The sequence below is a fragment of the Trichosurus vulpecula genome, chromosome 7 (genome assembly GCF_011100635.1).
Source record: "Trichosurus vulpecula isolate mTriVul1 chromosome 7, mTriVul1.pri, whole genome shotgun sequence".
NCBI lineage: Eukaryota > Metazoa > Chordata > Mammalia > Diprotodontia > Phalangeridae > Trichosurus > Trichosurus vulpecula.
Genome location: NC_050579.1, coordinates 37,223,678 through 37,238,325, shown reverse-complemented (window position 1 = coordinate 37,238,325; position 14,648 = coordinate 37,223,678). Strand labels below are relative to the sequence as shown.

The following is a 14,648-nucleotide window of genomic DNA, read 5'->3' as shown; positions in this document are numbered from 1 at the left end:
GAGATGGTAAGTGACTTGACCAAGGCCACACGGATGGTAAGGGGGCCAGCAGGGCCTCCTGGCTGTGGATTCTCTCCCATTGATCTTGTCTATATCGCCCGCATGTGATAGGTTGCCCGTGGTCTCCCGCGTTAGACCGGGAACTTCTCGAGACCAGGGGCTGGCTTTTGCATTTTTTTGCATGCCTAGGGCTCAGCGCAGTGCCCGGCACGTAAATAATAAATGCCTATTGGTTGACACCAGGCGATATTGGCTCCTGAAGTCTAGCTCCTGCTGCTCGGACCCGAGCTCAGGAAGGGTAAGCCTCGAGCCCCCTTCTTTTCTGCCCCGCCTCCGTCCCGGAGCTTCCAGTTGCCCGGCTCAGGGGGCGGAGCCTGGGCAGAGCAGGCCCCGCCCGCGAGGAAGGGGGGGGAAGGGGGTGGTGCTCCCGGAGGGTGCCGCGCGCCACGCTGGGCCGGGCCCCGCAGAGGTGTGAGCCGGCCTCTGCTGGGGGCCGCCGGGGCTAGGAGCGCGCGCCGCTGGGGCAGTGCCGCGAGCAGCGCTGTGGCTGGCGGCCGGCTGCGGCGGCAGGTGCGCGGCCAGGACTACAACTCCCGGCGTCCCCCGCGGGCCTCGGCGGCCACTCGAGAGAGCCTGAGAGTGGAGCCCGAGAGGCAGCCGTCGGAGGCGCGGCGGCGCGGAGCACTGGCTTGGCGTCGGGCTTCTGGGCTGCGGAGCCGCGGCGGGCAGCAGCTGCGGCGGGAGGAGGAGGAGCAGCAGCCGGAGGAGCAGCAGGAGGAGGAGGAGCAGCAGCACTAGCAGAAGCAGACGACGGCTGCAGGGAGCCCCAGCGGCGGCCGCGCGCTCCGGCCGTCTGTGGCTCCCCGCCAGCTCGGGTGGCCAGGCACTGGCTCTGGCTCGGGGCTCCTCCCCGCCTCGCCCGCGCGCCCCAGCCCCAATTCCCCGGGTCCCGATGCCGAGGCATGGATAGAGCGGCGCTCCGAGCAGCGGCAGCAATGGGAGAGAAGAAGGAGAGAGGAGGGGGCACGGCAGCTGCGGCAGATGCCAGCGCAGCTGGAGCCGGGGCTGGAGCCGGAGCCGCGGCCGGCAGGGCTCTGCAGCAGTGCGGCCAGCTCCAGAAGCTCATCGACATCTCCATCAGCAGTCTGCGGGGGCTGCGCACCAAGTGTGCGGTGTCCAACGACCTCACCCAGCAGGAGATCAGGACCCTGGAGGTACGGGGCTGGGCAAGGTCAGGGCCGAGGGGCAGCGGAGGTGGCGGGCGGGGGGCTCCCTCTCCCCGGCCCCTTCCCCTGCCCCATCTACTCTCCGGCAAGCCGGGTCAGGGGCGGGACAGAGGCGGGCCCTGGACCGGGTGCCAACTACCCCACCCCCTCCACCACCACCCCCCGAACTTTGCAGTGCTAAGTTGCACCCCCTTACTGGGTGCTGCTGCAGACCGAGTAAGCAAGCATTGATGAAGTGCCTACTATGTGCCAGACTCTGCGGATGCAAAAGGAAAAATGAAACCCCTGGCGTTGGGGGTGGAGGGAGGCCCGCGGGGGGAAGTTCTGAGAGTCTAGAACCCGGCTCTTTTTTCTCCGTGTCTCCTTATCTACTTGGGTCTGCGCGCCCCGGGTACCTTCTTTACGAGCGATTGATTGGCAGCTGCCTGTCTCTGGGCTTAGAGGAGCAGTCTTTTACGGACAGTCCCAGTGGGGAGGGGTGTTGCTGGAGTTTCGGGTGGGGAGGTGTGGGCGAGAGGAGACAGCCCTCTATTGCAGGAGAAATTTACCCTTCTAGAGAGGCAAGAGGTCCTTCCCTTTTTCAGGGAGTTTGGGGGAAGAGGTCAGATGACAAGTTTTGACGTCCAGCACCCCCGATGTCTCTCCTACCCAGACTCCGGGCCCCCCACTCCCACTCTGTTCCCATTTTTAGGCCCCTGAGGTTCTTAGGCACGTTTCTCCTTTTGTCACTGGGCTCCAACTCTTCCATGTTCATTCGAGGACACTCCCATGCCCTGCCTGCCAATGTGTGCTAAATGAAAAAAGTCTCTCCCACCTTGTCCTTTTCTGCTCAGCTCTTTCTTGCTGTGTGCCTGCCCGGTACATCGATGGTCTCTGCAGCATCTCTCTGCCAGCTGCTTTGCTATGCATCAGGCTTTTTATAAAAATTTTTTTTTTTTCTGCTGAATCGGCGTTTCTCTCCTTCAGTCATTTGTTGCCTCGCCATCGGGTTACCATGGTATTAAGCTAATCAAAACAATTATCCACCTTCTGTTCCCCTGACTTCCTCCAAAAAATGGACTTTGGCTTATAACAGATTATACTCAGGAATATAGCATTTTTGTTGGGAATAATCACCATTGGAGGAGTACTGATGGTTGGGGGATGGGGGGAAAGAGCTGATTTTTTTTTTTAAATGACATCTCCTTCCAAACTCTCAAAGGGAAGTGAAGGCTTAATTGGGGGTTGGAAGAACAATGTAAGAAGGTAGTTAGCTTCAGAGGGTCCGTCCCTTCCCTTCACTTCCCCCTCCTCTTCTCCCCTCCCCCACTGCCGGGGTTCACACACAATGGGGGTGAAGATCAGTTCCTCCTTTCTAAACAGTGCTTTTGTCCAGAGATTTTAAAGGCTGTGTATGTCCAGTCACTTTCTAAGGTTTAAGCTCTGTGGTCCTAAGTAGGCAATGGCCTCCAGGTTTGGGCACGGGTCATTTGTCAGACGTAGGGCTCAGAGCAGTTCATTTGGCAGGAAGCTTTTCCCCTTCTTTCCTTAGCCTCCCAGAAACACCGCAGCAAAATTGTGGTCCCTGTTATTACTTAATTATTGGTCAGTTGATAGAGAACCAGCCATAGGTACTTTGAAGAGGATGGGTCTTCACTTCCTCCATATGAAAGCCACTGAAAAATCCACATTCTCATCCGCATGACCCAGGGGTACAGGCTTCTCCCCTCAGAAATCTATTTCTGTAAAGGTCACATCCCATAGCAGTGTGGACTGGGGCCTCCCATTTAAACTTCTGTTATTTTTTTCTCCCTATAATAGCTCCTCCTCCTTTTTTAGAAAAAAATATATGATATTGTTTTCAAGTGCTCTTTGTGGGGGAGAGAATCTGATTTCTTGAAAAAGATGCTTGAATGTGTTGGCCCGATGCGGTTCAGTGACAAGATGATCTGTGTTGTATTGGTTAATAACAACATGAGGGCAGGTCCCTGTGGTTGTGCTGTTCCTGTATTGTCAGGCAGAAAGAAAGGGCTTTCTGGCCGGTTCTTCTGCTGTACCCGGGCAGCTCTTGAGTGCTGCTTAGATCTGAGGCTGTTTAGTGGCCGAACAGTAGAGGTGGCACCGGCCCATCAGAGTGCCAGGAAATTCTGAGAGCTGGAGATAGGGGCCAAAAAGGCTCCCTATCTCTGAAGCAGCATGGTTGGAGAAAAAAATTCACATTCTCACCCAACTGACCAAGGGGTGCAGGCTTCTTGCCACTTATCGTGGAAATCTGTTTCTGTAAAGGTCACAGTCTGGAACCCTAATTCTGAAGCAGGGTACCTGGGTTAAAATTCACTCCTGGACACCTAGGACCATAAATTTCGAGCTGGAACGGACCTTAGAGTACATTTAATTCTTCCCCTCCCCTACTCCCTCATTTTATAGGTGAGGGACTTGAGCCCTAGAGAGGACAATGATTTGTCCAAGGTCACATAGGGAAGTAAGTGAAAGAAATGGGTTCTCTGACTCCAAATCAGGTGCTGTTTCTCCTACATCATGCTTCCTCCTGTTTCCTTGGGGAGAGGCCAGTGCAATGCTGCAGAGTTGGGAACTCGTTGGGGACTCGAGAGAAGGCCATTTTGGCTGGACAAGTTGCTTTATCTCTAAAAAAGAGATAATGATGCCTTTACTTAACAGATAACCTCTATTGTCTCCTTCTTACTTGAGTTATTGTGAACACTTTGTCAACCTACAGGGTCTATAGAAATGAGGGGTTACAGTTTCTGGTTTTTTTTTTTTCCTTTTTTGCCCTTGGGTGGGTCATCCACAGCCCCAAACTATCCGACTCTTTGGTCCGTGCCCTGGATTGTCCAGTGACTTCCTCTCTGTGCTCTGGGGTATTTCATTTGGATAGGGATTTGTCCAAAACAGCTAGAAACACCCCAGGGATCGGAGAGGATTTGCAATGGAAATGAGGGGGGAATACTCAGTTCTTTGTCCTCTCTCCCCAAGATGGATCCAGATTCCTTCCCATGTCCCTAAAAGAAGAGACTGTGGTTAATTTCAGGTCAGAAAGAAGCTGATGCAAGTGTCCCCTTACCTCAGATTCTGCGACTTTCACCAGAGGGCCTTTTGGTGGAGATGGGGAGTGAGGAGGAAGAGGTGGGGGCAAGCTTTGGCTTTCCATAGCACTTATAAAGTATGTATGTATATGTATGTCTCACACTCTCCCTCTCTCACACACACTCCACAGTGTAAAGAGGGTGCTTTTTAAAATCTCTCTCTTTCTGTCTGTCCATCCATCCCTCCCTCCCATCCACTCTCTCTGTCTGTCTCTGTCTCTCTCTCTCAGAGAGGCAGAACAATAATGCTGTCAAGAGCAGCCCAGTGACTCCAGAAGTGGCCCAGCTGGGCTTTCTTTTCCACGTCCGTAGAATCCTCCTGAATACCAGGCAACTGTCCTCTCTAGATAGACTTGCACCCTTGGGGCTGGAGTTCTCAAAGCCAGGTCTGGTCAAAGGGCTTATCTCGTGTAATCAAAGAGAAACACAGAATCCTGAAAATGTTTATATTGGGGCGGGGGAGAGAATGTTGGGGAGGAGAGGAGAAGGGAGATCAGATTAGGTGCTCCCTTCCTGCTCTGGTGTACTGGGTGAAGGTCTTGGGGTCTAGGGACCAGGAAGACCTAAATCATATCCTGCTCCAGATGTATATGGAGCTTGTGATCTGGGCAAGTCACTTAATTTCTCTGGTATCAGTTTTCCCATCTGTAAAGTAGAGATAAGAACACCTACTTAACCCGGATGTTTTCCGGAACAAATGAGATGATATATGTAAAGTGCTTTGCACATTTTAATGCCTCTATACAAATATTAGCTCTTCCGTTGGTCATCGATTCATGTGCACATATAAGTGTATTTCTAAATCTGTCAATCAGTCTGTCTCTCTGTTGAGGTGGCAGTGTAGTGAAGGAGTTACAGGGGTAGCTATGGAATCTGGAAGCCCTGGGGGCCAAGTCCCACTTCACTTTCTGTCTCTCTGTCTCTGTCAGTCTCTCTCTTCTCTTCTCCTCTCCTCGCCTCTCCTTTCCTCTTTTCTTCTCTCCCCCCACCTCTCCCTCCTCCCTCTCTCTCTGTCACACACACACACACACACACACACACACACTCACTTGTGTGTTGCCCTTGTGCTCTAGCCAATAATTTTCTAAGATGCTAGGTTGTGGATAGAGCAAGTTCCCAGCTTCACTGGAGGGAGTTTCCTTGCCTGGAGTTCCCTGTTCTGATGAAAACACAGGTCTGGTAAATGTAGATGCATATATAGACACCCAGTGCAAGGCTGTATGATGTGATATGATACGATAGAGTCCTGGGCCTGGAGTCGGGAAGAACGGCCATCAAACCTGGCCTCACACAGGTCCTAGCTGGTGACCGAGATGAAGTGGCTTGCCTCAGTTTCCTCATCTACCTCCCAGGGTTGTTCTGAGGCTCCGATAAGATGACAATTGTAACCTTAGCTGGTATTAACACAATGCAATGCAGTACAATACAGGGTGTCTCCAAAGTCTTTTAAAAACCTGAAGTAAGGTTATTGGGACACTTTCTATTATGTTGTACCATCAGTTCCACAATCCTGAATTGGAAATTCCCTCTATCGATACATAGACATATAGAAAAAGAACAAAGGAAAACTTCTAGTAAAGAACTCCCATTACCAAGACATATAGATATATACACATGCATACATGTTCTATGTGTACATATATGTGTATATATCTATGTGTATGTATATGCACATGTGTGTGTGTTGGGGACAGGATTCTTCACTAGAAGTTCCTCTGCGTTCTATGTGTGTATGTCTGTGTCTATATAGGTCAGTATGTACATACACACGTGTGTGTGTGTGTGTGTGTGTGTGTGTGTGTGTGTGTGTGTGTTGTTCAGTCGTGTCTGGCTCTTCCTGACCTTGTGGACCATAGCACTGCCATACTGTCCACGGGGTTTTCTTAGATACTAGAGTGCTTTGCTATTTCCTTCTTCAGTGGATTAAGGAAAACTGAGAGGTTAAGTGACTTACCCAGGGTCACACAGCTAGTAAGTATCTGAGGCCGCATTAGAATTCAGGTCTTCCTGACTCCTGACACAGTGCTTTATCCACTGAGCCACTTAGCTGCCTCCAAGGCAAACAGAGGTTAAGTGACAGAGGTTAAGTGATCTATTTATTCATCTGTCTATCTGTCGATATATGCATGTATATACACATGTACACACATATACACGTGTGTGTATGTATGTATAGGTATATGTACATGTGTGTATACACACATAAAACAAATATATAAGTTATATATTTATAGATATAAACCACCAACATGTCTATATAAACATGTGGAAAGCCATTTGCAAACCTTAGAGTCAGTTAGCAGTTTTCATTTGCATCTTAAGTACTTCGCCCGCCCCCTGCAGTGCATCTTCTTTCTGTCTCTCTGTCTCTCTGTCTCTCTGTCTCTCTGCCTCTCTGCCTCTCTGCCTCTCTGCCTCTCTGCCTCTCTGCCTCTCTGCCTCTCTGTCTCTGTCTCTCTCTCTCTGTCTCTCTCTCTCTGTCTCTCTCTCTCTGTCTCTCTCTCTCTCTCTCTCTCTCTCTCTCTCTCTCTCGCCCCCTCTCTCTCGCTCCTTGGCAGCCCCCTGAGCACCCACCATGATTATCCTTTTTTAACTGAAAAGCCTCTGAGGGCTGCCGATCTGCTCAGAGTGGGTATTCTGTCCACAGACTTAGATGGGCTATTGCTACTTCCCTTGGCCGGGCTTCCTGAGATTCTGTGATTGCAAAAAGCCCATGGTTGGTGGCCAGCCTCCGGGTGGCGAACCTCTCCCCGTTTAGCTGGGTTAGCCCCGAGATGACAGATGGATTGCTAAAATGCCTATGAGATCCTTTGTAAAGGTATTTCTATTAAAGCTGCTGCTAATATTCTCGTAATAGTAACAATTACAGAGGCAGCAGAGTAAGAGATAGAGAGATGGGTTTAAATCTAGCCTCAGATCCATACAGACTGCATGACCTTGGGCAAGTCACTTATAATCCCCAGGTCCCAGGCAACTTTCTAAGAGTTTCTGAGAGCAGGTGCTCATCAGTAGTGGTAGAAAGGGGTTTCTAGACCAGTGAAATTGCCAGTCTGGTCCCAATTGACAATGATAGTAATAATTAATAACCAGCAATTATACAGAGAGACTTACTTGACTGTGGGATTGCCATTCTTCAGAGACAGATGCCAAAGCCCAGAGAGATGAAGTCACACTGGGTTGGGAAACCAATAAGCAATGGGGCGGGAAATGTCATCTAGGTTTTCTGGTGCCAGGTTCCAGGCTCCTTCCCCGAGGCCCCTTCAGAGTAGAGATTAATGACCCTGTGATTGATTCCATGACCTGGTCATTGATTCCATGGTCTGTCGACCTCCTTGGCTTCCCTTAGGTCTCACCTAAAATCCCACCTCCTATGGGAAGCCTTCCCCAACCCCTCTTAGTTCCATCTTCCCTCTGCTAATTATTTCCTATTTGTCTTGTATAGAGCTTGCCTTGTATAGATTTGTTTGCATTTTGTCTTCCCCATTGGATTTTAATCTCTTTGAGTGCAGGGATTGTTTGGTGACATTTTTTTTGGCCTCTTTTTGTCTTTCCAATGCCTGGCACATAGTAGGTGCTTAATAAATGTTTCTTGGGTTGAATTATTGAATCTCATCTGTACTATCAACATACTGTTTGCTCTTTCCCCTCTCTGGGTCTCAGTTTTTTTTCCTCTGGAAAATGAAAGGGTCACAAGGGATGAAATCACCCATCATCCCTTTCAGGTCAAAGATTCTAAGAAAAAATGGAAAAAGATTCAGGGAAATCATTGAATTAGTGTGATGTCTAATGAGAGCATTGTTAACTTCGTGGTGCACTGGACTGGGGGTCAGAGGAACAAGGGACAGGCAAGGCAGCGAACCTCCCCATGCCTCAGTTTCCTCATCTGAGGTCCTTTCCAGTTCCATGGCCATCTGGTGTGATACTTGGGATAACCCTATCAGTCTCTTGTGAGGAAAGTGCATTGCCAACCTTCAAATGCCATGTATATTTATATATACACACATATGTGTCCATGTATTATACACACATATCTCATAAAATATTATATATAAAATCTGATCTCCTCCTCCTCCTCCTCCCCATCTCACCTTCCCTGGTTAGATGTGGCAGGTCTCGGGGCTTGCTCCAGGGTAAGATTGAGCCAATCCTTTGTTACTACTTAGAGAGTGCTTTCCTCTATGGTGTAAATTCATCAGACATTCATTAAAACACTCACCGTGTGTCAGGTGGTATTGCAGGGGTGACAAACGGAAGGGAGGTTGATAAGTAGGTAACCATAGAGGCTGACATTCATAAGGCTGGTTTAACACTGGTAAAGCACTTGACATACATTATTTTGTCCAAGCTGCAAAAACCCAATGAGGCAGGGGCTGTGGCTGTTGTTTCCATCTTATAGATGAGTAAGGTGGTGCCCAGAGAGGTTCAGGGATTTGCCCAGCTAGTCGATGTCCGAGGCAGGATTTAAACCCAGCCCTGCTCTAATTCACTGCCATATGGGCAAGAAGGTTGACCATGTAGGAAAGTGGAGAAAGTTCCCCTCCTCCGGTTCTTTGTAGTGATAATGGACTACAGGTGTGGGTCAAGGGTTCTCCACTTGTGTGTGTGGGTATCCTGGAGACCTTTGGCAGGGTTTCAGACCTGGGTCTTCCTGTTTCAAGTTCAGCATTCATTTGACTGTATCATCCTCTTGGTACTTAGAGAGGGTGAATTTGAAATGTGCTGACTAGTGGTCAAGGCTGACCTCATCTCTCTTTCCTTAAATAACTAGTTTTCTCAGCGCAAGGAGGAGGTACTTCACAGGGTGTCGTACTTGGAACAGCTCCTCTAGACCTGATTATAGCCACCACTCAACAAAAATACCTTATGATCCAAGAGCGGGTGCACATAAAAATCATAACGCTCTCATTTCTCTGGTCTCGGTAGCCCAGAAGTTGACTAGAATAAGTGTACTTCTCCCCATGTCATAGATGAGACTGCCTGACTCCTGCAGGGTTTATGGGATTTTGACTTCCCTCCCTCCTCCTCCTTGCCTCCTTCATTTGGCTTCTGGTTTGTCTGATTGTGTCAGAGTGTCAGAAGTGTGCCCAGCTGGGATGTTCTTTGGCTTCCTGGCCAAAGAACTTTCCGGGTAGTTCCAAGATATGGAGAAACTTGTATAAACAGACCTAGCAATGCAATATAATCAATGAAATGCCAAACGGTGGCCGTTGGCTTGTCTCAGTACTTGAGATCTACCATTTGTTTATTTATTTGGGTTGTTTCAGAGGGAGGGAGAAAGCCTTGGCATTAGAATGTACCTGTAGAATTAGCAGTTGGAGCAGTCTTGACCTGGATGTGGGATGCTTCTTATATGTGACCATTTCCGGGCCCTGACAACTGTAGAGGGCACTCAGGGGTTTTGTAGATTTCCTAGGATTTAGAGGAGGAAGCTGAGGGAAAGAGAAATGATTTGCCCAAGCTGCTACAGGCACCGAGGAGTAGAGTCAGGATTTGAATTTAGATCAATCTGGCATTTATAAATCACCTACTGTGTGCTAGGTGCTGGGAATACAAGGACACAATCAAAACAAGAAATTTCCGTTGTACCATGTACATATGTGAGTAGTATAGGATACAGCCTGGATCTGTGATTTCACTAGTCTAGATATAGGGAACTCCCTGATGAGGAAACTCTCCCTGCCAATGCAGGTTGGCACCTCTCTGCCATGTATGGTCTTGAGTGGGGGTTCTTAACCCAGAGTCTATGAACTTGTTTTTTTAAAGAAATATTTTGATAACTATATTTCTATATAATTGGCTTCCTTTGTAATCCTATGTTTATATTTAAAATAAAATATATTAATATTAATTGATTGCAACATTACTATTAAATAATTAATAATATTAATAAAATAAAGTATACTTATGTATTTAAAAATATGATTCTAAGTAGGGGTCTGTGGGCTTCACTAAGATTGCCAGAAAGGTTAAAAAAGAGGTTAAGAACCTCTGACCTAGAGACTTCCCTAGATCACTGGGAGATTAAGGGACTTGTCCAGGCTCACACAGCTGGCATGTGTCAGAGGCTGGAGCTGAATTCAGGCGTTTCTGGATCTGGATCAGGAGTTTCTCCACTCTGCCAGGCTGATTCTTGAATGTGTAAGTCAATACGCTGTAAATACTCACTGTTTTTGGGGGAGGTGTCCAAGGGCCTCTGGATTCCAGGGCCAGCGCTGGTCCCTCCAGAGCCATGCTTCAGGAGGCTTGTTCTCCACATGTGTGCATGCTGCTTCGCTGCTAGCTTGCCTTCCAGCTGGGCAAATTGCTTTCTGTCCCTATTACTAAGAAACAGTTACTATTATAGGTACTGGTGCAGCCTGGGCTAGATGCCAGCTCTCACCTGATAATGAGAGAGGGAAGGGAAGAGAGAGAGAAAGAGAGAGAGAGAGAGAGAGAGAGAGAGAGGAGGTGGGAGAAGGTGGGGAGAGGAAGAGGGAGAGGGAGAGAGAAGAGGAGAGGAGAGGGAGAGGAAGAGAAAGAAGAATAAAAGAGGGAGAGAGAAGAGAGAGGGAGAAGAAGAGAGAGACGGGGGGGGGGGGGGAGAGAGGACGGGGGAGAGGGAGAGAGGAGAGGGAGAGGGAGAGAGAGAAAGAAAGAAGAGAGGGACAGATTGAGGTTTGAGGAAGCAGAGCAACCAGGGCGATTCATATTATGTAAATTTTCTCAAGAGCCTTCCAGCCTCATACACATTTTGTTAAAGGGGAAATTGAGCACAAATAGCCCTTAGCCCTCTGAGGCCTGACGAGGCAAACCTGTGGCCTAAGAAGTATGGGAGAGTGATAGTGCTGGCTGACGCATTAACCCATATATAGGGAAGTCCTTTTTCATCCCCAATAGATGGACTCACTCAGAGCTAGGGAAGACCTGGGTTCTGGTTGCACCTCGTAGCTGGATAATAATCAGTCATCCTCTCTGGGCTTAGTTTCCCGTTGTGTAAAATGCTAGAGTTGGACCGAGGCCCTTTCCAGCCCTATTCCATGGTCCTGCTCTGTGCCTGGTGTTGTGCTAAGAGCTGTGGATGCTGGTCCCTTCCCTCAGGGATCTTACGTTCTAAATTATGTGCACACATCAGTAAAAACAAGATCCATCCAAAGTAATTTAGGGAGAGGTGCCATTGGGGGGAATCAGAAAACACTTTGGGGGAATTTGAGGCAAGAGGCGAATGAGGGTGTCCAGAAGGTCAGAGCTTCTGGTGAAGAAGGTCTGGGGCTGCCTACATCTAATGAAGTACTTAAGGTAGGGTAGCTTGGGCCCCACTGAAGTGATGATCAAGGATAGTTGAGTCACCGAGGCCAAGGTGTCTGGAAATGTGAATGGGGTTAGAGTTTAGGAGAGAGACCAGGCTGACTATATATGGAGATGGACCATGGGGTCATCTCCAGGGAGGCGATAGTTAAAATTCATGGGAATCATGAGATCGCCAAGGGAGAATACATTCAGGGTGTCCCCCAAAATCTTAGTGCTGTTTGATCCTATTAATGCTATTCTTATTATTTTTATCTCAGGGACTATTTTTTAAGTTATTAAAGCTTAAAACCACACAAAGACTTTTGGGACACCCCGAATGGAGAGAAGCCGACCCAAGTCAGAGCTCTGGGGCATCAGGGTGAATGATCATGCTTGGTAGACTGAGAAAGGGCAGTCAGACCCCAAGGAGGAGAACCTGGACTGATCAGCATCTCTAAACCCAGGGAGGAGAGAGTATCAAGAAGGAAGGGGATGGGCAATGGGGCCAAATGGTGAGGAGGGGTTAAAAAAAAAAGAGCACTGGATCTTGCAGTGGAGACATCATTGGTGACTTTAGGGGAGAGAGCAGTTTCAGTTGAAGGATGGGGATGGAAGCCAGATTGCAAAGGATTGAGAAGTGAGTGGGAGGTGAGAAAGTAGGCAATGAGCCAAGGACAGCTTTCTTTCTACATCTTTGAGGAGTCAGCCCGGTGCCTGAATGGAAAGAACTTTGAATCTGGGTTCAAATTCTGGCTGTGCCACCTTTAACTTGGATGACCTAGGATAAATCCCTGCTTCCCTAGACCTTAATCTCTTAATTTGTAAGATGAAAGGAGGCGAGGTTAGGTGGTGTAGTATATAGAACCCTGGCCCTGGAGTCAGGAGGACCTGAGTTCAAATCCAGCCTAGGATGCTTACTAGCTGTGTGACCCTGGGCAAGTTACGTAACCCATATTCCGCCCCCCCCCTCCCATGAAAGGATTACGTTCCATGATCTCTGAGGTCATGTTAAGCTCTAAGGCTTATGATACCTATGAAAGCCCCTTACAAGGGGGTAGCCTTGGGTTCTTTATTTTTCTTTTGTTAAATTCTTAACTCCTCTTCTCTCCAGGGGTCTGTAAAACCGCACTTTTGGGACACCCTGAACATATTCTCACTTGGTGATCTCATCAAGTCCCATGAATTTAGCTATCATTTCTCTGGAGATAACTCCATAGGCTATCTCCATAAACATATATACCCTGACTCATTCACATACCTTGTTTTCCAGGAGGCCACCAGCCACTAGGTGCTCTTCCTCTTGTCAAAGTATCTTGCTTTCCCAAATCTCGAGGCCAGGGTGATTTGTCCCAGCTCTCTGTGGACGGATTCACCACTAGAGCCTGTGAAGCAGATATATTTCTGACCTGTGTGTGGCTTATGGGCTCTGATTAAAAGCCTGGCACAGCCAAGGGCTTTCTTTGCAGCTGACACCCCTGCCTTTTTTTTTCTTAAGGAACAAACCCACTTGTGCTTGCATCTCTCCTAAAAGCCACCAAGATAAGGCCGTTTATTCATAGCTGCCACTGCCATTCTGGTTGTTGTTTTTTTTTTTTTTTTTTCTGAGAGTGCATACATAAGGGACAAACTGGAAATTTCATGGATTGCAAACTGCTTGGGGTGGGGTGGGGTGCCCAATTCTGGCCTGTGCTGGGGCTCTGGGTCCCCACTTAGGGAATACAATGAACAAGACCCAAGGAATTCATTGCTCTTCTGTAGGAGGAGCCTGGGATAGTTGTGGATTGGAGTGGGTGGTTTCAGATGGCAGACAGCCTGGTTTTATTTATTCTAGAATTCTATAACTCCAGGGATGTTGTTCTCTACCCCCCAGATTGTTGTATTCAAAGGAATCAGTGTCCCAGAATATTAGGGTTGTTAGAGACCAAAGCATCTCAAGTGGGAAAGAGCTTTGGGGTTAGAGGAAAAATGCTCAAATCCTGCCTCTCCAGTTCCTATCTGTATGACCTTGGACAAGTTACTTAACCACTGGAGCCTCAGTTTCTTTATCTGTAAAATGAGGGGGGTTGGACCAGAGGGCCTCTGAGGTCTTTCCGAGTCTGTGATCTTGAGCTGGAAGGGACATTAGAAGTTAGAGTCCAGACTCCTCATTTTACAGTCAATAGTGATCCATTAGCACCCGAGGTTCCAAGCCCTGTGCCAAGGTCAGAAGAAACAGAGGCAAAAATTCAGGTCCTTCTGCCTAGGAGGAGTCAATTACCATTTATTCAAATCTGGCCTCAGACACTGTGTCACCCTGGGCAAGTCGCTTAACCCTGTTTGCTTCAGTTTCCTTATCTGTCAAGTGAGCTGGAGAAGGAAATGGCAAACCTCTCCAGCGTCTGTGCCAAGGAAACCCCATACGGGGTCACAGGGTCTGAGGCAACCAAAAGAAACAAAAACAGAAACAAAAAAATTGACGGAACAGAAAGCATTTACTTTGTGTCTGATGCTGTGCTAAGCCCTAGGGATACAAAAAGAAAAAAAAATAAGTCCCTACCTTCATGGAGTTTATAATCTAATGGGGGAATAATAGTTTCCTTGTTTCTTGTTTGTAAAAAAAAACAAAAACAAAAACCAGAAAACCTCTTGTGGTTTGAGTCACCAAAGCGCCCTGAACCACTTTTCCTCTAAAGAAAAGTTTTTATCCATCTTATTGAGATGAGCCATGTGAAAGAAGGCTCTGGGGACAGGCCCAGCTCACTCCCTGAGGGTTTGGCTCAAGTTAGGAGAAATGAGGTTTTTAAAAAGATTTTTTCAACTAATAAAAATCGAGTTTTTTTCCCTCTCCCCTCCCCTCAGCCATTGGAACAAGAAAGAAATAAGAAAAGCAAAACCCTCGTGACTAATATGCTTAGTGAAGCATGACAAATTCCTGTATTTGCCATGTCCAAAGAATCTATTTCTCCTCTTGTATCTTGAGTCCGTCACCTCCTGGTCAGGAGGTGGGAGCAAGAGAAGAAATGTATTTGTAAATAGCACCAGCATCCCGTGCCTGAGGCTCTGTGTTGTTGTTTTTTTTAAACTAAGTACCAGT

General features: G+C 48.1%; 1 protein-coding gene and 1 long non-coding RNA gene across 5 annotated transcripts in view; one reads left to right on the top strand and one right to left on the bottom strand.

The window, feature by feature from the left end:
- Positions 1 to 812: 812 nt before the first annotated feature.
- Positions 813 to 14,648, top strand: part of KSR1 (kinase suppressor of ras 1) — a 212,730-nt gene continuing 198,894 nt past the window's right edge. For all 4 annotated transcript variants that reach the window (XM_036767648.1, XM_036767649.1, XM_036767647.1 and 1 more), the window contains exon 1: positions 813 to 1,214. In XM_036767648.1, the coding sequence (XP_036623543.1) occupies positions 963 to 1,214 (252 nt within the window). In that variant the 5' untranslated portion in view covers positions 813 to 962. The remainder of the gene's footprint in view (positions 1,215 to 14,648) is intronic.
- On the bottom strand, positions 3,785 to 10,563 carry LOC118857057. The gene is made up of 3 exons (XR_005010904.1): positions 10,475 to 10,563; positions 7,421 to 7,567; positions 3,785 to 3,850 (listed from the first exon to the last, which is right to left on the bottom strand). It is a non-coding gene; the product is annotated as an uncharacterized LOC118857057 (long non-coding RNA).